This window comes from Rhinolophus sinicus, linkage group LG18 (genome assembly GCF_036562045.2).
Source record: "Rhinolophus sinicus isolate RSC01 linkage group LG18, ASM3656204v1, whole genome shotgun sequence".
Classification (NCBI taxonomy): domain Eukaryota; kingdom Metazoa; phylum Chordata; class Mammalia; order Chiroptera; family Rhinolophidae; genus Rhinolophus; species Rhinolophus sinicus.
In genome coordinates this window covers 1,243,580-1,264,329 of record NC_133767.1, presented here as the reverse complement: position 1 = coordinate 1,264,329, position 20,750 = coordinate 1,243,580, and the positions used below count along the sequence as shown (strand labels likewise).

The following is a 20,750-nucleotide window of genomic DNA, read 5'->3' as shown; positions in this document are numbered from 1 at the left end:
GGCCCTCCCACTGGCTGCTTTTAGTCTGTTAGGCCTCTGAGCAGCCAGAGACCCGAGGGCAGGGGGAGAAAGATCGGGGGTGTTTCCACCCTCAAGTCCCTCCCTCCGTCTCGGCCCCCCCGCCCCCACTGCGGTGCAGCGACAGGCCCTGGCAGGTGGTCCTCCTTGGTCCTCTGTCTGGGCTCTTGTGACATTGTTTCACTCATTATACCTGCAGTTCTAGGTGTGGCAACAGCTTTCCACCGCTGTTCGATGCGCGTGTCCTTCATTGAATACCCAGGGCGATTCCGTTTCCTGCTGAGACTCCAACAGACATAGGACTCTATTAAAAAATAATGTATCGGGTTGTTTTCATTCTAAAAGACAAAGTGGTACAACCACTTTGGAAAACAGTGGCAGTTTCTTTTAAAGTTAAACACAGCGTGACTGTGTGGGGCGGCGATTTCACTTCTAGGTCTTTACCAACATAAATTAGGTGCCCACACAAAGACATAGCAATGAATGTTCATTGCAGTTGTATTCAGAATAGCCACAACTGGGGTGCGGAGGAACACAAATATTGATCAACCTATGAATGGATCAACACCTTTGGAACAACCATAGGCTGGAGTACTACTCAGCAATAAAAGTGAGCTAACCACGGCTTCTGGGAACTGTCAGTAGTAGTGAAAACGTTATTCTGAATGGAAAGAAGGCAGACACAAAAGAGTGCGTACAGTGTGGTTCCCTTAAGCTGCAGTCACAGAGGGCACCTCACTGGGTACCAAGGCGGCCGGTGGGGTGAGGGGATTAAGTGTATAAGGGCACAGGGGTCTCCTGGGCTGACACACGGGCCCTGTGTCGTGGTCGTGCTGGTGATTACTCGGGTGTCATGCCTCTATCAAAAGTCATCGAACTGTATATCGACAACGGTATATTTTCTTGCGTTAAATTATTCCTCACGAGGTGATGAAAGGTTGTTTGCTCTCTCATTTTAAAATATTAGGGAACTGCAGAATTAGAAAAAGCACAACAGAACCCCTTTACAACCAGAGATAACCACCACTATCAACATCTCATTTATTTCCTTCCAGTTTTTTTCTTTCTCTCTGTACTTACATTTTCCGCTCTCAACTGTGTTATTCAAATAAAAAAGAAAGCAAGTGGAAAGTCTCCAGCATGAGGGCTTTTTTGTTACGAGTTGATTGTGCAGAGGGCACCGAGCTGGGAAGGCTTTGCTCTGTGTGCTCGAATACACGGGGAGGAAATGAGTGTTTGGGGTGGTGAAGGGGCCATAGTGGGGAAACAGGGGGGAAGGCTTGCCTGTGGGCTTCAGATCTCCACCAGTCAGTCAGCCAGTTAAATAATATTGGGCTCCCGTGCTGTGCCAGCACGTACGGTTCTGCTGCTGGAGTGGAGTCAGCAGTCTGAGAGGAGAAGCTAGTAGTAGTAGTAGTAGTAAAAACAAAAACGAAGGCAATCGCTGATATTTATGGTGAACCTACTTTGGCCCAGTTATCATTCAATCCCCCAGCAACTCTGAGTAGGAGCTCCTTTAATCTCTCTCTTTTAAGTTGACAGTAAAGTGGCTTAGAGAGGTGAAGGAGAACGGGAACTTAGCTCATCTGGGCTCGCGCTAGATAGTGACCCAGGGGAGACTCTCTGAGGAAATGAGATGTGATCTGAGATTTGAGGGTTGATAGGAGTTCGGTGAACAAGACACCAGCGCCAGAGCACAGACAGTGGCTGTTTTGTTCACTGAAGGCAGTCGGCTCGTTTTGAGTGGTAATTCGGGGTTGGCTTTGACGGAATTGGTGATTGGAAGTGAGCAGTGGTGGTGAGGGCTGCTCCCGGGCAGGGAGAGGGCGGAGGCGCGGTACAGGCAAATCCCCAAAGAGGAAACATCAGAAGTGAGACAGAAAGACAGGACTTGGTTTGGGGCATGTTCAGGTTGACGCCCAAATGGTGGCACTGAGAGAGGAGCAGGCCAGATGGGTGCGGGGCTCAGGGGAGAGGTGCGAATGCAGGAGTCAGCAGCAGGAACTGTGACGCCGTCTCGAGGGGTCGACCAGGTGGCCTGGCGAGAGCATCCAGGAGGCAGCAATCAGTACCTGGGACAGAGCCTTGCGGAATCCAATAGGAGGAGCCAGGGAAAGCAGGAAGGGGCCACAGAAGGCAGAGCAGGACCACTTGGTGCAGCCTAGAGGCCTTTCTAACGTCAGAATTGTCCTTGGGGGAGTGGGGAGCGCCTTGTCCTGAGGGGCGCAAGGAGAAGCGTGGCGAACATCTTTTGGGGATGTTGGAGAAAGGGTGCTTGCGTCCCTGTGGGGTGAGCTCAGAGAGCTTTGAATTGGGTAGGGTTGTTTGGGTCGTTGTAAGCAGCAGAAGTTGAGTCTGCTTGTCTTTAAACAATCAGCTGGAGGGGTGCAGGGTACCACATTCACGCAATGCCAGGCCTTAGAGAGTGCAGGTCCAGAGCACCTCTTGGATCTAGGTGGCAGGAGCTAGTGGGCCACCTTCACGTGGCCACACTGTTGATTCAAGAATCAAATTCATGGGCGAAAGAGTGTGATTGGCCAATCTCAGGTCACGTGCCCCTCCTCTGGCCAGGGGAGAGCTGCACCCCTTGACTGACAGCTCTACCAAGACTGCATATGGTGGGTGAAGGCTGGTTTCCCAAAGGCAAACCCACATGTCAGTGACCAGAAGGGGGTGGGTGCCGGGCAGGCAAAACCAGCAGATGCCCCTGTAATCTCCATGTCTCGGTCTTTGATTTGCTGGTTTTTGCAAAATCCACGTAGCAGGCCACCTCTTGCAGGGTTGTAAACCTGTTCAGAGGATTCAAGTTTCTCTGTTTGCTTGTTCGAGTGAGTTGGAGGACTGAAATTGACATGCATTTATCTCTGGGCTTCAAGCCAAGTAGCTTCCGAGGCACAAGTTGGTGGATGTGACTCACTGTCATGTCAAAAAAGGCCTTGGCCTTGTGGCTGGGTGGCCGGGTGGGAGCTGGGAGTAGCAGATGGCGTGTGTGGCTGGCGTCCAAGGGGAAGCACGTGCCCCTCCTACCGGCACTTACTGAGAAGCAGCCTGGGGGACAGGTGCCTGGGGATCCCAGAGTCGGGTCGCATCCTGTGCCTCCTGGTGCTTCTCGTCCCGAGCAAAGTCCTCGGTGCAACCATCTCCTTCAAGGCCTGCACTATTCAGAGGGATTACGGGAGGCGATAATCACTGCATCCGACCTTGCCTCAGCTCTCCAACGTGCACCGATGGAATTGAGTGCTGTTAGTACCGAACCCCTCACTGAAACAGAAAAGGTGTATTTATGGGGACACAGGGAACCCAGGAGGCAGCAGGGGCCCTTACTGCGCATCCTCCAACTTCTCGTCTTTGGCTCGTTAGTCAGAAGTCCCTTGGTCTCAAGAAACAAACACCCCGTTCCATAGTCGGTTTCCATAAAGAGGGATGTGTTGGCTCACAGAGAACGTTGAGGGGTTCTCCCTTCAGGCCTGGTTGGGTCCAGGTGCTCATATGGGTCGTGGGACAGCTCTTGGCTTCATTGGCTCTGCTGTCCTCAGGTTGGCTTTCCTTTGTGAGAATACAGATCGCGTGGAGTGGAGGGAAGGAGGCAGGGATACTGTGGCCCAAACTAAGCATCCGTTCGGCACTTACTGTCCACAGACTGTGCTGGGGTGACTCATTTAATGCTCGTGACAACTCTGTGAAAAATGTCCTGTCGTTCCTATTTTACACACTAAGAAACTGAGACAAGGTCAATGGACTTTATCAAGGTCACAGAGGTAATGAATAGTGCTGCGTGGTGTAGAGTCCCGTTAGCTTGGCTGTAGCGCTTGTGCTCTGAGCCCTCCATCCTGGGAGCAAGTGAATGCAAATGTCCCCATCTGAGCTGCTGAGCGCAGTGAGGGTGGCATCAGAGGGGAAAGCGCAGAAGGAGACGGCAGAAAAAGTACCGCGAAGGCAGAATCGGGACCCAGCCACTGCCTGGTGGGGGACGGCTGAGGAAAGCGGGGGAGGATTTCTCCTGGAACAGTGAGATGAATGACAAACACAAATGCAGCTACCCTGTGGAAGTGGAGAGCGTGGGCTCGAGAGGAAGGCAGAACAGCTTTCCGATCCTGCGTGTGCCCACGGGCTGGCTGGAGGCCCTGGGGCGAGTCTCTTCGCTCCCGGCACCAGTGTCGGCCTTGATACAGTGAGGATGGTGTCGCCTTCCTCACGGGGCCCTCTGTGCTGACGCTCAGGTGAAGTCGTGGGTGTGAGAGCCCTTTGCGGCCACGGGGGCCACTCCCCTGAATGCCACTCGGGCTGGGTGTTGGGTGGAGACCGTGCCCAGGCCTTCCTGCCTTTGGCCGTGGACATGGTTCCGGAAACCATTTGCGGAGGGCCCACTGCCTCTTGGACACCAGGCAGAATGTCCTGCCAGTGAGCCAGCTTTGACCCGGGAGGAAAAGGGCGTCCTCCCCACACACTGCACAGCAAAATTTGCGTGCTGGTGGCTGCAACGCAGACGCCCGTGCCACCAAGCACTTGGCATGTGTTGTGTCATTTGAGCTTCACAACAAGCTTTTAAGACTAGGGGCCATTATTATTCCCATTTTGGAAGAGGAAACGGAGGCTCAGGAAGGCATAATTATTGGGCTAAAGTCGTTCAGCTTATCGGGGGTAAAACGAGCGTTCAAACCAGGTCCGTCGGGTCCGAGAGGCCTGGCCGGTAACTCAGCAGGACTTCTTCCTTGGGAACTGGCTATTCTGGGGCCTCCTGGGAGAGATGAGAGACGAGTGACAGGGAAGTGTCGAGGGTCCCTCCACTCCCACCGCAGATACATCAGGAGCTAGCGCTGGAAATTCCGTCACAGGCGGATGGATGTGAACCTTGCGGCAAAGAGCGTCTCCCAAAGACGCCAGTTCTTGTACAGACCCCAGTGAGAAGCAGGCAGGGAGTGGGTCAACTCGAAAGAGGAAAAGAAAACTTTGATGACTTGGCCTAGTCCTTCCTCTTTGGAAGGCAATGAATGCGTTGTAGTCGTTAGTTGGGAATTGGGGGACGGGGTGCAGTGCGAAGCAGAGTTGGGGTCCCAGTGCTTTCTTGGGGCAGATTCTCCAGAGTCCCCTGGGCTCGCGACTGTATTTTACTTCATCTGGGATGAGCCAGATGTTTCTGACCCTTGGCTGGTCAATGAGTTACCTGTGGCTGCTGTAACAAATGACCACAAACTTAGTGGCTTCAAATGACACAGATTTAGGATTTTACAGTTCGGGGGGGGGTCAGAAGGGTCAAATGGGTCTTACTGGGCTAAAATCAAGGCGTTCGTATGGCGGCGTTCCTTCGAGGGGGCATGCTGTGCCTGGCCTTTTCTAGCTTCCAGAGGGCACCCCCATTCCTGGGCGTGGGGTCCTTTCAGCAGTGATGGCGCCAACCTCTGCTCCTGCAGTCACGCCTCCTTCTGTCCCTCTGCCCCTCCCGCCTCCCTCTGGTACGGACCCCGTGATGACTCTGGGCCCGCCAGCAACAGCCTCATCTCAAGAGTCCAATGGGTCACACCTGCAAAGTCCATTTTGCTAGGAAGGTGACATAGTAACCTCAGGATCTGGATGTCTAGGGAGGGGAGGGGACGGCATGATTCTGCCTTCCACGCCGGCCTGTGAGCTGTGTCATCTCACCTGTGCCAAGGGCGGGTGGAGGTGGGAGAAGCAGTTTCCCGTTAGACAGGTCGCGACTGCATTTTCCCTCCTGACTCGCAGACGTTGTCATTGCTCACCTGGCCCCTGCACGTTGGAGTGTGAGACCCCATTGTGTAGCCCCAAGGAAGCACAGTAACAGGTTGGATCCAGAGGTCTGCAGGCTGCCGGCTTTCATCCCCTGGGAGCAAGGAGTTATTGAATAAACCCGGAAGCATCTAGGAATTCTTGGCTCTTACCAGGCACCTGTTTGCAAGTAGGACCTGGTTTGTGTTTCAGCAACTCAGTAACTGTTGCCTCTTATTTAAGAATAGCTGCTCTTCCCCTGAATTTGCCAAACACACATGAGGGGGAGTTTATTTGCATCACAAAAGGACTGAGTCTGTTTCTTTAAATAGCTCGCCAACTCTACTACTGTTCTTTAAAGTGTTTTGGTCAATGGGAAACCTGATTTGCGCAACTTTTCCGAAACACACTGTGTAGAGGTCTGGAGAGAAGCTCAGTCCTCTAAAGTCTGTCCCCAGCCTCACTGCAGGGCATGGCCGCGTCACGCAGCGTTGAATCCCACCCTGTTGGGGTGGGTGCTTTGTGTCTGTGGCTCATGGGAAGGCTGCTTGAGGGGACCTTGCCACTGGCTGGCAGGTGTCCCCATCCCTCCACCGCCACCACCAGCCGCCGGGACACACATGTACCATGAAGCTGCTGGGCTTTGTTCTTTTCCTGGGGCTCATGCTACTCATTCTTTTGTTCCTTCCTGCCCCAAACATTTGTGTCCGACATACCAGTTATGTCCCAAGAGCGGTGACAGACACCGGGAAAGCAGAGGTGAGCCCCCTTCCCTCCCTCACAGAGCATAACTGATATTTGGAAGAAAGGTTCTCGAGTATAAAGCAACTATTGATAAGTGGGGCAGGAAACAACTTTCCTACATAGTTGTGTCGAAGAGGAAATTACAGTCATAAAAACAGCCTGCTTAGAAACGTAAAACTATGATGGCACTAAATGAAAACTTAGGATGCAGCCAAAGCTGTCCTTGGAAGGTTTGAGCCTTAAAACCTTGAAATTTCATGAAAAATTTCAAGATTTTTAAGAATGGGAATAAATTAACTTGAGCAGTGAATTCAAGACACTTTAAAAAGAGTGATAAATGGTAACAGACGTCGGTTGGCTACACGTGATGCGCTGGACCCAGTTCTGAGCGTGGATTAACTCATTTAATTCTGACACCACTACCATGCTGCGACTACTGTTACTGTCACTGTCATTTTTCAGAGATAAGATACTGTGCCCAAGTATTACAGCTTGTAAACGATGAATGCAGGTGTAAGCCTGGACCGCTGACTCCAGAATTCAGACTCCTAACCACTCAGTAATACCAATCAAATAAGTACGAGAAATAAAAGTAAAGATAGCAATTAATGATGTAGCACAAACCCAGTAGCACTGATAAGTACATACATGACTTGCTTCTTTAAAACGATGGGATAATAAAATAGACGACAGAGAAGACACACTTCTGGGAGAGAGAGAGAGAGACAGAGAGAGAGACAGAGAGAGAAAACAGAAAGAAAGAGAGAACCTAACAATACAATGTGAAGAAAGAATGAGAATGGGCTGATCAGGACCCCAGATGGTACAGTTGAAACATGGAAACAGGGAGAACACTATGGACAATTTCCAAGAAAAATATAGAATCCCCAAAGCTAGTTTGACAAGACAGTGAGGGAGAGGTGAAGCTGCTGGAAGCTTAGAATGGGACTGGACTGTGTGCTACCATCTCTCTCATTCCACGTTGGTTAGAAAGTTCTAGGTATAAAATATGATCAGGCTCAAACAAAAGGGCACACCTATCCGAAAGGAGGAAAGGAAAATGTTATCAATTGGGATAATCTGATTCTTGACCTGGTAAACTCAAAGCGAGCACCTGAAAACCCACAGAAACGATTGCCAGTTAAAAAATAAACGCTCACACAATAAATATACAGTCTTGAAAATGCATGGCTTTCCTATTTGTAAACAGTAACCAGTTGGAAAAAAAAAAAGTCAAAATCACAATAGCATAGAAAAGGGGGTCCCTCAGATAACACTACATGAGAAATGTGCGGGACCTGTGGAGAAATTGAAAGACTTTATTGGGAGACATTAAGTAAGATTTTAACAAGAGGACGCCTTATTCCTGATAGCAACACATTATAAAAGTGTCAGTTGTCTTGAATTTAGTTTCTAAATCTCAGACAATTTCAGGGAAAGTTCCCATAAATTTTTGGGGGCGGGGGTTGGGATTGACCCAATATAATTCCAATAAAAATTCCATTGGTATTTTTAACAGCTTGATCAACTGACTCCAGAGTTCGCTTGGAAGAGTAAACACGTAGTGATTGCCAAGAACATATTGAAAATAAGGATGATGAGGGAGGACCCCCCTGCCGACATATAACATATTAGAAAGCTACTGTAATGAAAATGTATATTGCTGTGTTATGAGACAGATTGCTGGACCAGAGAAGCCTCAGAGACTGGCCCAGTGTGTGTGATTATTTAGCATCTAATAAAGGTGGCATTTGAAAGCAGGGGGGAAGGGATGAATTATTTCAGTAGAAGATGCTGCAACAACTGAGTACCTGTTTGGGGGGAAAAGATGGTGAATTAGAGTCCCATGTCATATCAGATACCAAGAAATGGCAGCGCATGGAAGGGTTTAAAATGCAAGTGATGTCATATAAAAGTAAAAAACAGAATAATATTTATATGAAATTGTGGCAGATAGGGGCCTTTTGAAATGTAGTTGCACTAAGTTTTTTGTCCAGTTTTTTTCTTTCACTGGACTGCAAGTTTTTTTATCCGTAATGTTTCTATTCTTATTCTTAATTTGTTAGCACACATATTCAAACTTATAATGTCTTAGATAGCTGTTCTTAATAGCTGTAATCTCTCGGGAATAAGATAAGACTCGAGCATACAAAGTTTTGCAGTCCTTTCCCCTCCCCCCTCGTTTCTTATGACTTGGGTCCCCCCTTCTTTCTCCCTCTTTTTGGCACCACTATTTCTTACACCTCTTTTATTCGCTTTTTAGTTGTTGTTTTATAGGATATATATATACACTCTGGTACTTGTGCGGGAAGTCAGATTTCTAGGTTCTTTCCTTCTGGAAATGTCTTTATCTTGTACTTTTACTTGAATGCTAGTTTGGCTTTGTATGAGGTTTCAGGTTCAGAATGAATTTTCCTAAACCTTTGAAGATATTGCTTTGTCATATTCTAGGATTCAAAATTGTGGATGAGAAATGTGATGTTGTAATTACTTTTGTTCCTTTGTGGCTTACCTTACCCTTTCGTCTCCTTGCCCCTGCTGGAAATGTTAGATCTTGGGGCCCTGGGTCTTTTGTCATTTGTTCCTAGTGGCACTGGATAGTTTTTTTCCCATTAAATGGCTCCAATGTTTCTTAATCTTTCGGGAATTTTCTCCTTCCATTTCCTATGATTATGTCTCTTCACCATTCTCTCTGTTCCCTTCCGCACATCTTTTTCGATGGATATTAGAATTTCTGGTCCATCCTACATGTCTCAGCTCATTCCTTTTATTGTTTCTGGCACTTTTTTAGCAGAATTCTGGAGACATCTTTAAATTTAGACTTCCAGTTCGCTACATTCCTCTTGAGCTGGGTTCATTCCGTTTTCAGCCCCACTCCTGAGTTTCCAGTTTGGGCAGTCATAGTTTTCATTCCCGGATCCCTTTTTCTTTGACTTGGTTTTGTTTCAAAGTAGGCTCATTTTTCCTGGTTATATAACGAATGTATACTCCTCGTAAAAATTTCAAGCGATAAAGTGGAATGAAAGGTTTAGCATAAAAATAATCTGTACTCCTCCTGTCCAAAGGTAGCCATCACTGGCCTTCCTTGGTCACTGCTTGTATGTTTCCCTCAGCATTCACAGGGATCCCCCCCACCCCCCCACTACTTGACATAAACATCTTTACACCAAGCATCTATTACCTACAAAAATACAGCAAATATTAAAATAGAAAAAGGAGAAAGTAAAAGAGGAAGAAATTGGCCCCTTTGGAACTCTTCTTGGTTCCCAGCCAGGAGGGTTTAAACATTTTTTATATTATGGAACATTGCAAACATACAGAAAAGTAGAACGATTAATATCACGAGTCTCCGTGTGTACAGAATGATCAATCATAACTAATTTTTTCTCCATCTATAACCCTTCGCTTTCTATCCCCTTCTTGTCACACTGAATTATGTTGAATCATTTTTTCCATAAAGATTTCATGATGTATCCTCAAAGGAAAGGATGCTTGAACAAAAATAATCACAATGCCATTATCACACCCTGAAATTCTCATTCCCTAATAGGAATAACAAGAATTCCCTCACATCATCAAAACATGAGTATAACCATTTTCCTGACATTGTCTCATAATTTTTTAAACTAGTATTTCCTTTTTTCTTTTATTTGAGATTTTTTTTATTGGCGAAAGGGAACAGGACTTTATTGGGGAACAGTGTGTACTTCCAGGACGTTTTTCCAAGTCAAGTTGTTGTCCTTTCAGTCTTAGTTGTGGAGGGCGCAGCTCAGCTCCAGGTCCAGTTGCCGTTGCTAGTTGCAGGGGCCACAGCCCACCATCCCTTGTGGGAGTCGAACTGGCAACCTTGTGGTTGAGAGGACACATTCCAACCAACTGAGCCATCTGGGAGGCAGCTCAGCTCAAGGTGCCGTGTTCAATCTTAGTTGCAGGGGGCGCTGCCCACCATCCCTTGCGGGAGTCGAGGAATTGAACTGGCAACCTTGTGGTTGAGAGCCCACTGGCCGGTAGCCTGTAGGAATCGAACCGGCAGCTTTCGGAGTTAGGAGCACGGGACTCTAACTGCCTGAGCCACCGAGCTGGCCCCAAAACTAGTAGTTTCTTTAAATTAGGATCCAAACAAGGTCTGCGTATTGCATTTAGTTGATACATTTCTTAAATCTCTTTGGATGTATAAGTTTCTCCTCTGCCCGTACTTTTTTTCTTCTCACAGTTTTTCTGTTTCAGATTTTTGCTATTTTTTTCTTTTTTGAGCAGTTTTCAGTTTACATAGAAATTGACTGGCAAGTAGAGAGTTCCAGTTACGCTCTCAACCCCCTTCCATCCCACCTGGCCCATTATTAACATCGTGTATCAGTGCGGTACTTTCGGGACAATGGATCAGCCGATTTTGATACATTGTTATTAACTAAAAGCCACAGTTTGTATCACGGTTCACGGTTTGTGTCGTACATTTTATACAGGCACCGGCCACCACAGTGTCACACAGAATTCGCTTACTTGTCCTGAAACGCCTCCCTGTCCTCTTGCAGCTTATTTGTGGAAGGATGTGTTTGGTTATCTCGTAGTTGCCCACATTCTGGGGAATTCTGTCTTCTCGGTGGCCCCCTGTGGTGTCATTGAACATGTGCCTCTGTCATTTGTATTTTCTGTAAATTGGCAGTTGGGTCAAGGTACCTGAACTGGTTCGGGTTTGATTGGTTTGGCGAGAGGGCGCCGTCGGGCTTGGAGCCCTGCCCGGTGTGGTTGGCAGTAGGTGGGTTGCGTCTATTGGTGACGTCAGTGGCCACTGAGGGTTGTTGCCCATCGTGTCCGTGGGGGCATTTTGAGGGTTCCCATCCCGTTTTCGTTTACTGAGAATGTCCTTTGGAGAGCCGCTCAGCCGGTTTCTGCAGCACGACGCCCCCCCCTCCCACCCCCTCCAGAAACCCACCATCTGGGGTTCTTGTAGAAGGTGATTTGAAGACAAAAACTGTAAAACAAGAGTTGAACAACAAAAACATCAGTTTTGGTTTGTATATGTTCTGTGGCTGCCCGTCCCCTCCAGGGGTACAATCCCCAAATGGTGGAGCCAGTAGCATTGGTGCATTTAACTAAACACATTCAGATGTATGCGCGCGTGTCCTTGGTTGCAAGCTACTAAATTAAGGAACAGCATAAACACTGCCGCCCATTTCTTCCACGCTCCCACATAAAGGGCATTGCTCCTGGGTGGGAAGGGGGCGTGGGGCTGCCTTTCCTGCTCACTGTTTCTACACGTCCTTCGTATGTACGTCCCTCTCAGTGTGGTTCTCGTGTTCAGACGTACGTATTTCTTGTGCACTATGAACCGAAACACAAGCCAACCAGTTCATAGGGTGTCTGAGCTAAGAAACAACATTCTGTTTCCGGACCGGGCAACTGAAGCCACTCCCAGGGCGTGTAACGGTCAGCACATGTGATCCCTTGGACCCTCGTTCACTTTAGAAACTGAACTAGTTTGCAAGTTGCCACATTTGGGTGCCCAGGAGTTGGAGCGCAACTGAGAAGCAGGTGCCGAGGCTGAAGGCGTCGTTTGTTTGGGGACAAGCAGCCTTTACTTGTCGTGAAGTGCTGGTTTTAATGATCTCTTGTCTCTCTTTCCCTCTCTTCCTCCTCTCCACTTCCCTCTTCCCTTCCGTCTACCCTTCTTTTCTCTTTTGCAGTCTGCTGTTTTGTCGTGCACAAGCGCTGCCATGAATTTGTCACTTTCTCCTGCCCCGGCGCTGACAAGGGCCCCGCCTCTGACGTAAGTAACGGGCACTGGTCTGGTCACCTCTGTCCACGGTCGATGCGTCCTTTTGGGTAAATGTGAGCGAGGACTCGGAGATAAAGAGATCGGATGGTCTCATTCCAAGCCACGGGGTGGGCCTTACAACCTCTGAGACATTTTTCATTTTAATGGAAAAAGCAAAACATGTGCAGGGGGTGGGTGGATGGCCGTGTGACCGTACAGGAAACTAGCCCGTTCTCCCACCGTGATTTTGCTAAAAGTCTTTAAACTTTTTGTATTAAACTGATTGGGATGACATTGGTTAATAAGATTATATGTTTCATAAATGTCTTTATCTTTACAGCTGACACATGAGAGGAGATGGGCAGGGGTTGAATTGTAAACTGCTACTGTGAAAATGTCCTTAGGATGGTTACCTGTCCGAGCACTTTATGGCTCTTTGTTAGGGAATTCTTGCCACCAGGGCCCAAGAATTGGGAGGAAAAGAGTTTATTCTGTGGCTCTGCATCCCTGGGTATGACTTCTGCGGGCGGGACAGCAGATGATTCTGGGTAACACAGCAAATACTTTTTGTTTTAATCACTATGACTTTATTGTAACATGGGTCGGAAACATGGATCCAGTAGTGGTTTTGCATGTACAGGATGGATGTAAAATTTTCTGCTTAAGTAAAGGTATTTAGGTTAAACAACAGATATATTTATTTAAGAAAAATATGAAATGAATGACGGTATGGGGTTCTGCAAAGGACCCGGCAAAAGTCTGGGTTCAAGTTTGTCTAAAGTTTGGGGGACGTTGATTGTCTACCCAACAGCCACTCATGGCCCCTGCTCTTCTTTCCGGCACAGGCCACCTTCATGCTAGAGGCTGAAAATGCCCGATACCTGCTTCCCCAGGCTCCCTGCAGCTGGCGAAAGAGCACGTGACCTAATTCTGCTCAGTGGGACTGCAGCGGAGTCTGGGGAGGGCTTCTAGGAAAGACCTTCCCTTCTGAGAAGAGAGGGCATCTCTTCCTTTATCCCGTTGGGCACTTTTGTGTGTGGGGATGCCATGCTTGGAGTTGTGGCAGCCCTTCTGGGACAGTGGGAGACGTGGCAGACGTCCCGAGCGTGGCAGAGTGGGGGGTTGAAGGCACCTTGGTCACAGATGACACTGAGCTGCTGAGCCAGCTCTGAGTTCCCTTCTGCCAGAATGTGTACGTGAAACGGGCAGCCCGGAAAGGGGACTTGGGAGAGTTTTGTTTGGGGTGTTTTCCATGCAGCTGACGTTTTCTGGGCAGCACTCCCCCCCGTGCATATGCTTCCGCTGCCTGGTAGTGAGGCACATTCAGCGAACCCTACGTGCAGCCGTCACCCCAAGTTCTCTTACTTGGTTCCTGCATTGGCCCACCTTCCGGGAATTGTCTACACGGGCTCTGTCCACGACTGCTCCTGTTCTTACCCACTTCAACTTGGCAGCTGACCTCAGCAGGGTGACAACCTTGTGTCCTTGTGTGTGTTTGACTCGCATGGCCTCCTACAAACGGTCGTCAGTCAGGGCATTTCTGTCGCCACAGCAACACGGACAGTCCAGAGCTTATGCCGCAGTTACTGTGTGTGGAAGCTGTGGTCCTTGGGGATAGGAACGGCACGCAACGTGGCACAGCCCCAGCCTGTTTGCAGGGAGGAAGATGGCAGCGTTTGTCACGTTCTCTCACATCACACTCCTGGCCCTTGCAGTGCAGTCCTTTCATCCCCAGGGAAACAGGTTGGGAAGTGGGGGGACAGGCTGGCTCTGACCTGCAGCTGTGAGCGCGCATGCCGGCAGGCCTGCTGCTCACAGAGAGCCAAGAGGATGGGGTCTCCCACACCCTGTCTTTATTCGGTGACTTGTTCTGTTGCCTGAGACAGAAACTCACCTCACAGTGGCTTATGTGTAAAGGGAAAACTTAGGTCCCTGAAAGTGAACCCCGGGGGAGACTGGCTTTACAGGCCGTGAGTGAGGGTGCAGAAGTGAGGCCCTCAGGAATCTCTCCGTCCACTTCTTGACTCAGCCTTCCTGCCTTGGTTCTAGTTTCAGGAAGGCATTTCTCCCATAATGACTGCAGCACCTTTCGTCTTATGTTTGATCGTGGCTGCAACTCCAGTGACAAGAGCTGAAGTCTCCTGGGACCTTGGGTGACCTATAGCCAGAAGGATGGTCATGCTGATTGGCCAGACCTGGTCATGTGCCCACCCCGTGGTTGGAGAGTGAGGGAGAGGTGGTCCCTTGGAAGAAAGCTAGAGAGGCGGTGCCGGGGACGGGTTAGAAATGACAGACCTTGGAGCCAGCGTCCCTCGGCTCAAGTATGTGTGACCATGGGCAAATTACTGAAATCTCTGTGTGCCTCAGATTCCTCAGCTGAAATGGGTGAAACAGTGGTCCCCACCTTACAGCATTGTTACGAGCAGCCCATGTCCAATACCTGTGAAGGCACTTAGGGCAGTGTCCGGCACACAGGAAGAGCTATCTGTACACGTCAAGGAGAGGATGATAATGACAGTCAGTAACAGTGAGCCCGCGCTGGGCGGGCAACGGGGACACAGCCCATGCAGTCAGCCTGAAGCCCGGCACGTCCTCTGCCGCCACCTGGTCTGCCCGCCGCCTGGTCTGCCCGCCGCCTGGCAGCGCTTCCCGGGAGTGCGTAGGCCCCATCCAGAAGTGGTAGGAGACCCCTGCCTGTGTCAAAGGGCTGTGCAGCCAGCCGTTTCCTGGGCCCAGGGCGGGCAGGAAGCATGCCCTGCAGCCAGCGTGCGTGAAGTTGGCAGCCTGCCTGGAACGATCCTGTCTGGACACAGTTCCAAGGAGGTCGCGTGGCGTCAGGGATGATAAATAGGTCCAGACTCCTGAACTGGCTCGAGTCTCAGGTCACTGACCCTTTTCTGTCCATGGTAGGCGGCGTGATTAATGACCTGGCCACACCTGCTCACCAGCCTGGCCTGGCTCTCTTTTGGCTGCCCTGGGGGCTCAGGCAGGCTTGGAGGCGTCCCTTTCTCCTGCTTGACCTTGGAGCAGTTGGTGTGAGCAAGCTCATGGAGCCGTAAAGCCATCTGCATCCACGAGGAAGGTATGGGATGGGCTCTGTTCCCTCCTCTCTGCTGCTCCAAGCCTAGTCTGAGCTAGGGAATGTGCTGGATGTTAGTGGAACTTGGTCACCTACAGATAGGGCCACGTCGTGGCGTGTTAGGTTATGGAAGAACTTTATGAACTGGGCACTGTCCCAGAGAATCCAACTCCTGACCCAGTATCCAGCACCAATGGGAATAGACAGTTTATGGGGGTACCCACCCTGGAGCACCTCCAATGGCAGAGTTCCTGGCCCTTCTGGTCACCTCTAGGTGTCGTACCTCTTCGTTCGTGGTCTCACCTGGTTGGAAAGCACAATTCTGCTGTCTCTTGGGCCATTTAGAGAGAGTAAGTCTCGGATACTGCTGTAAGCATTACGTAGAGACATAACCACCCATCGCTTAAAATCCCTCTACCCCAAGCATGCCCGTAGGAGGGGATCACTGTACCCCAAAACACAGAGGCTGTGCTGCAATGTTAAGGAAAGGACCTGGACTTTGGATCCACAAAACCCTGGTATCATTTACTGCTCCAACGATCTTGGGAAAACTAATTTTAGTTTTGAGACAGTTTCTGTCTTTAAAGTGGGGGGAATGATACCTTGATACCTAAATCATAGCTTTTCGGTGAGTATTTACTGAGATTGACTGAGCTACTTCCATAGTGTCTGGCACTTAGTAAATGGTGTTTAAATTGTTATAATACCTGGAGGCATGTCTCCTGCTGAAGAAGGGAGAGAGGTCACCCTCTGACCTGCCAAGGAATAATCGCTAATAATATAGTTCCCTTTATTGAGCGGGTGCTCTGTGCCAGGCGCTAGGGAAATGGCTCTTTGGCAGGTTTGTCTAAAAATATGTTCATCAGCATTGTATGGTCTTAGAAATAATTTCTCAGTGTTTATAGCCAAGGTGACGAATAAAATCCATTGTGCAGACCCTGTGCCCTTGTGATTCCATCAGTACGTCAGGTTACTTAAAAGTAATGGTCACTCATGGTAAGGGGAGTATTTCTTTCTTTCTTTCTTTTTCTCTTTCTTTCTTAATTAAATTTTTTTGGGTGACAATGGTTAGTAAAGTTACATAGGTTTCAGGTGTACAATTCTGTATTACATCATCTACATATCACATTGTGTGCTCACCACCCAGAGTCAGTTCTCTTTCCATCACCATATATTTGATCCCTTTTACCCTCATCTACCACCCCCTCCCTGTCTTTTGTTTTTAATCAAGTCTTAACTTTATTAAGAGATATTTAAAAATGGTGAATTATGTGTTAGGAAGTAAAAGAACATTTTAAAAAGGACATGTCATATTCATCTATTAAAAAGAATTAGATAAATGCTAATGTGTTTGAAAATCTGGTTGAATGGATGATTTTCCAGGAAATTCTAAGTTGCCAATTTTGTCTTAAGGAGAAATTGAAAACCAGAATAGGTGAAAAACTGAGAGAACTGACAACTTTGCCTGAGAAACCTTTCTTCTCCCAAAGCCCCAGACTAGTAGCCTTCATAGGGAAATTTTAAACTTTAGAGGAATGAAGGATTTCTATTCATTTTAAACTATCAGATTACAGAGAAAAAGAAAAGCTTCACGATTCTTTTTAAATTGGAAGTGAGGGAAATCGTACTCAGATTCACAGCAGGAGAAGAGACTGGCTCATGGAAGACACTGGGGATGGAACGACAGCTTCTGGGACAAGGGTCTCAGACACTGGAACTGAGACTCCAAGATGCTTTCTCGTCATCAGCTGTATCAGCGGGCTGTGCTGTGTAACAGGCCGTCCTGAAACGTAGTGGCTGAAAGCACAGCCTTTCTTATTTCTCACGGTTTTGTGTGCTGCTCGGGTGACTCTTCTCCTCTGGGTCTGTTCAGCGGATCTCTGCGGGGCTGTCGTGCGTCTTGGTCAGCTAGTGAGTTGGCTGGTGCTGGATCACTCAGTGGGATCTGGTACCCAGGCCAGTGGGGGACGGAGGGCTTCCCACAGCACCACGCTATTGTTGGACACCAGCTGGGGGTCCTTCTACTAGTGGGTTTGGTTGTGTGCGCCGGAAGCCATGTGTGCGTAGCGTTAGTTAGGAAGGAATTGACTGGAAAGCGTATCATGTACTTCAGAGGACTGGACGGAAACCCAACTTTTCCGTCACCGGACCGGCTATATTTGATTCTGGTTCTCGGGGTGCTTTGGCCCTCAGTTCAGATTCCAGAAGGAAGGAGATGGTTTGGCCCCCCAGGTTGCCTAACCAACCCTTGGTTGGGTTTTTAAGGTGTTCCCTCCGAGACTAAACGCTGTGGGGCGGGTTGGCTTTTCAAAGGAGATTCGAGGCACTGCTACCAAAGAGGAAGGGCTGATGGAAACAGGTCCACTTCAGTTTCTAAATGCTGTGTTGCAGAAAACAGACCTCCCCTGCAGAGATACAGGCAGGGGCCTGGGAGTCCGTGTTATAAAGTCCTCCCGGTAATTCTGACGGGTAGCGGAGTTTGGCGCTAACATAAGGCAGGACCGTGTAGTGGCTCTGAAACCAGAATGGTGGGGTTTGAATTCCAGGGGTGCCACTAACTCGCTGAATAGTCTTGGGCTGGTTACCTGCCCTGTCTGCCTCCGTTTCCTCATCTGTAAAAAGAGGATGGGACAGCCCCCTCCTCGGAGGATTTAGAGTTAACGTGCAGTAAGGGCTTCGTGTTGTGGCCGGTTCATCGTGCGTGCTCACTCTTACTGTTACCACCCACGTCCTTCGCAGAGTCCAGCTGTGTCCTTGGCATGGCGGCCATCCATCTTGCGTGCCACCAAATGGAAAGACAAAGGCCCCTCCCACGGGCTGGTTAGGGAAAGAGTCTGAAAATGAGGGTCATGTGATCAAATGAGGTTCTTTTGACTGTGGCGTGAATTCCACTCGAATCTGCTCCGTTTGCCACGTGCCAGCCATGGGCTCGCGAAGCGCAGAATCAGGACACAAAGGTCACATGGGTTGCTTCTCAGCAGCCCTTTGTCCCTCGCTGTCACAAAGACACAGACTTCACGCTGCGCGGAAGACGCAAATCCATGATGTGCGGTGTGTGGAGGACAGAAACCAGCTGCTTCTCCTGAGCAGAAAGGAGAACTGCCGGGACCCGGATGAGGGGAGATGTCCTGTCTTAGGAGTTATTTTGGCTTCTCCTAGTTGGGGTGGGCCCAGCCTCAGAGCCTGAAAAGGGCAGTTTTCTGGGAGGCCTTAGCATATGGTACCTGCGGTCGTGGGGGGAAACAGACAATCAAAAGGCAGATGACCCTGGAGAGAGACAGCCTGGTCCCAGAGTGAAAAGACCTCGTTTCTAGTCTTCTGTCTCTGAGTTTTTGTATCCTGAGAGCTCCCCCGATCTCTACTGGTATGGGATCTAGGATTTCCATGTATTTTTTTTAAAAAAATAACATCCAAGAGCCAGCATCCATAGATACAATTCTTTTTAAAGCGCTTTATGTATAACTCTATTCTTTATTACACTCTGTGAAGTGAGTACCATTGTCCTCATCCCCATTTTACAGATAAGGAAACTGAGGCACTCAGAGACTAAGTGACTGGCCCAGGGTCCCAGGAGCAGTGAGTGGCAGACCCAGGATTCAAACCTCGGCAGCCTCCCCCCAGTGTGTTCTCTTACTCGGTCCCCCAAACTGTCTTGTAACCTCCGCCCTGTTGATGAACCTACTTGAAGTAGACAAGCCGTTTCTGTGAGAACTGCCTTTCGAGGTCGGCGCCCCCCCCAGAAGCTCTGCCACCCCACAGCCTCAGGCTCATTAGCTCCCCGTGTGCGCAGACATCTGCCCCCAGCGTGGTGAGCAATCTGATACCTCTTCGGAGAATTTGGATTTAAAGATGCTGGTTTTGGTCGGGGCTGTTCACATAGTTTTTGCAAACTGAATTGTCCATGACAAGTGCCCATCTTGGTGTATCCTGCCGCAGCGAACATTTCTCGGTCACCAGAACCCCAGAAGACCATCAGTGCTCCCCCTTTCTGGTCCTGACACCTCCACCCCCTCCCACCAGGCCAGCAGTCATTTGCCTGCATTTGCTGTTTCCTCGTTTATTTTGTTTTGGAACCCTTGCACACTCTTGGTGAGAATGCAAACTGGTGCAGCTTCTGTGGAAAGCAGTGCACCTGCTTTTCACCTCCGTATGAATGGAATTATCCAGCAGACCCTCTCTTGGGTCGGCTTCCCCCAGGATTCTGGTTGTGGCCACATGACCTTGAGAGGATGCCCAGTGTCAGAGCCAGCTGGGCCAAGCAGGTAAATGAATGAGGTGTGCGATACCAGGCGCGTCCCTCTGCTGTGTGTGCCTCTGTCCCAAAGGGCGACCACGGCTTGGCTCCACTGCTTTTTATTCCTGCTCCTTAAGCACCAAGGTGCAGGTTCTCTAACGTTTTTCAAGAGAAGCCTGGATCTCCTAATGTTAGACATTGACAAATAATTGGAGAATTACAACTGTGGTGTATTTTAAGCACATTTTGGGGCTGGGGTTCCTTCTGTGGACGGCCGGTTTATAAGCTCTGCATTAGTAGGTGGGAACTGTTCGTGGAACGGCTGCCCCTTATGAAGGGAGAAGGGAAAATGTAGGCTTAATCAAATCAGCCTTCTCTGGGGAGTGGGGAGGGAGCAACCGCCCACGGCTGGGAGCTCTAAACGAAAACGCCCAGGCCCCTTTTTCCTGGTGGTGTGGTTGAACTTCAACTTGGCTGGGGCACCCCCGTTTCTCTAACCCCGGACCAGCCCCGGTGAGGCACCTGCTGCTGGACCCCCTGCTGGACTCTGCGGCTCGGTGTCCCGTGGGATCTGCGGGCGGGAATGGCTGCCAGGCGGGAATGGCTGCTGCTTGCTCCTGAGAGCTGCCAGGCGGAAGCTCATTCAACCTTCTGCATATTTATCGAGTGCCTGCTGCTGCCAGGAACCACACAGGCACCTGCGGCGACTCACCTTGGCTCCCTGTGTTCGGGCAGTCACCCAGGCCACCAGCCGACCTTGCCACTCGAATCCTTTCAAATGGGGAGAACTCTATCTAAGCCTCACCTTTTCTGTCTATTGAGAAACATTTGAAGCGTTTCTGGCACTTAACTTGGCACCTGCCCCTGATTTCCGCCCTGAAATAGACTCTCCTATTTTTAAAGCGTTCTTTCTGGCACATCCCGGGGTCGTGGGAGAGCGAGAGCAGAGTGAAATGTGCCGGAGGGAGGTGGCTGGGGGTCTCACATGCTGACTAAGCATGAAACCTGGGCTCGCATCTCGACTCTGCTACTTCCTAGCGGGGTGGCTTTGGATAATTCACTTAATTTCTCCGGGCCCCTGTTGCTTCGTTTTCAAGGTGAGGATGACGATAGCCCTACTTCATAGGGAAGTGGTGAGGATGAGATAAGTGAATGTACACGGCGCCCGGCATGTTATGTCAAGTGTCTGCTTGACC

At 49.5% G+C, this 20,750-nt stretch overlaps 1 protein-coding gene across 2 annotated transcripts in view; it reads left to right on the top strand.

Annotated features, from left to right (window-relative positions):
- Positions 1 to 20,750, top strand: part of PRKCB (protein kinase C beta) — a 214,530-nt gene that overhangs the window by 85,231 nt on the left and 108,549 nt on the right. For both annotated transcript variants that reach the window (XM_074322927.1, XM_074322926.1), the window contains exon 3: positions 12,171 to 12,253. In XM_074322927.1, coding sequence (XP_074179028.1) covers positions 12,171 to 12,253 — 83 coding nt within the window. The remainder of the gene's footprint in view (positions 1 to 12,170; positions 12,254 to 20,750) is intronic.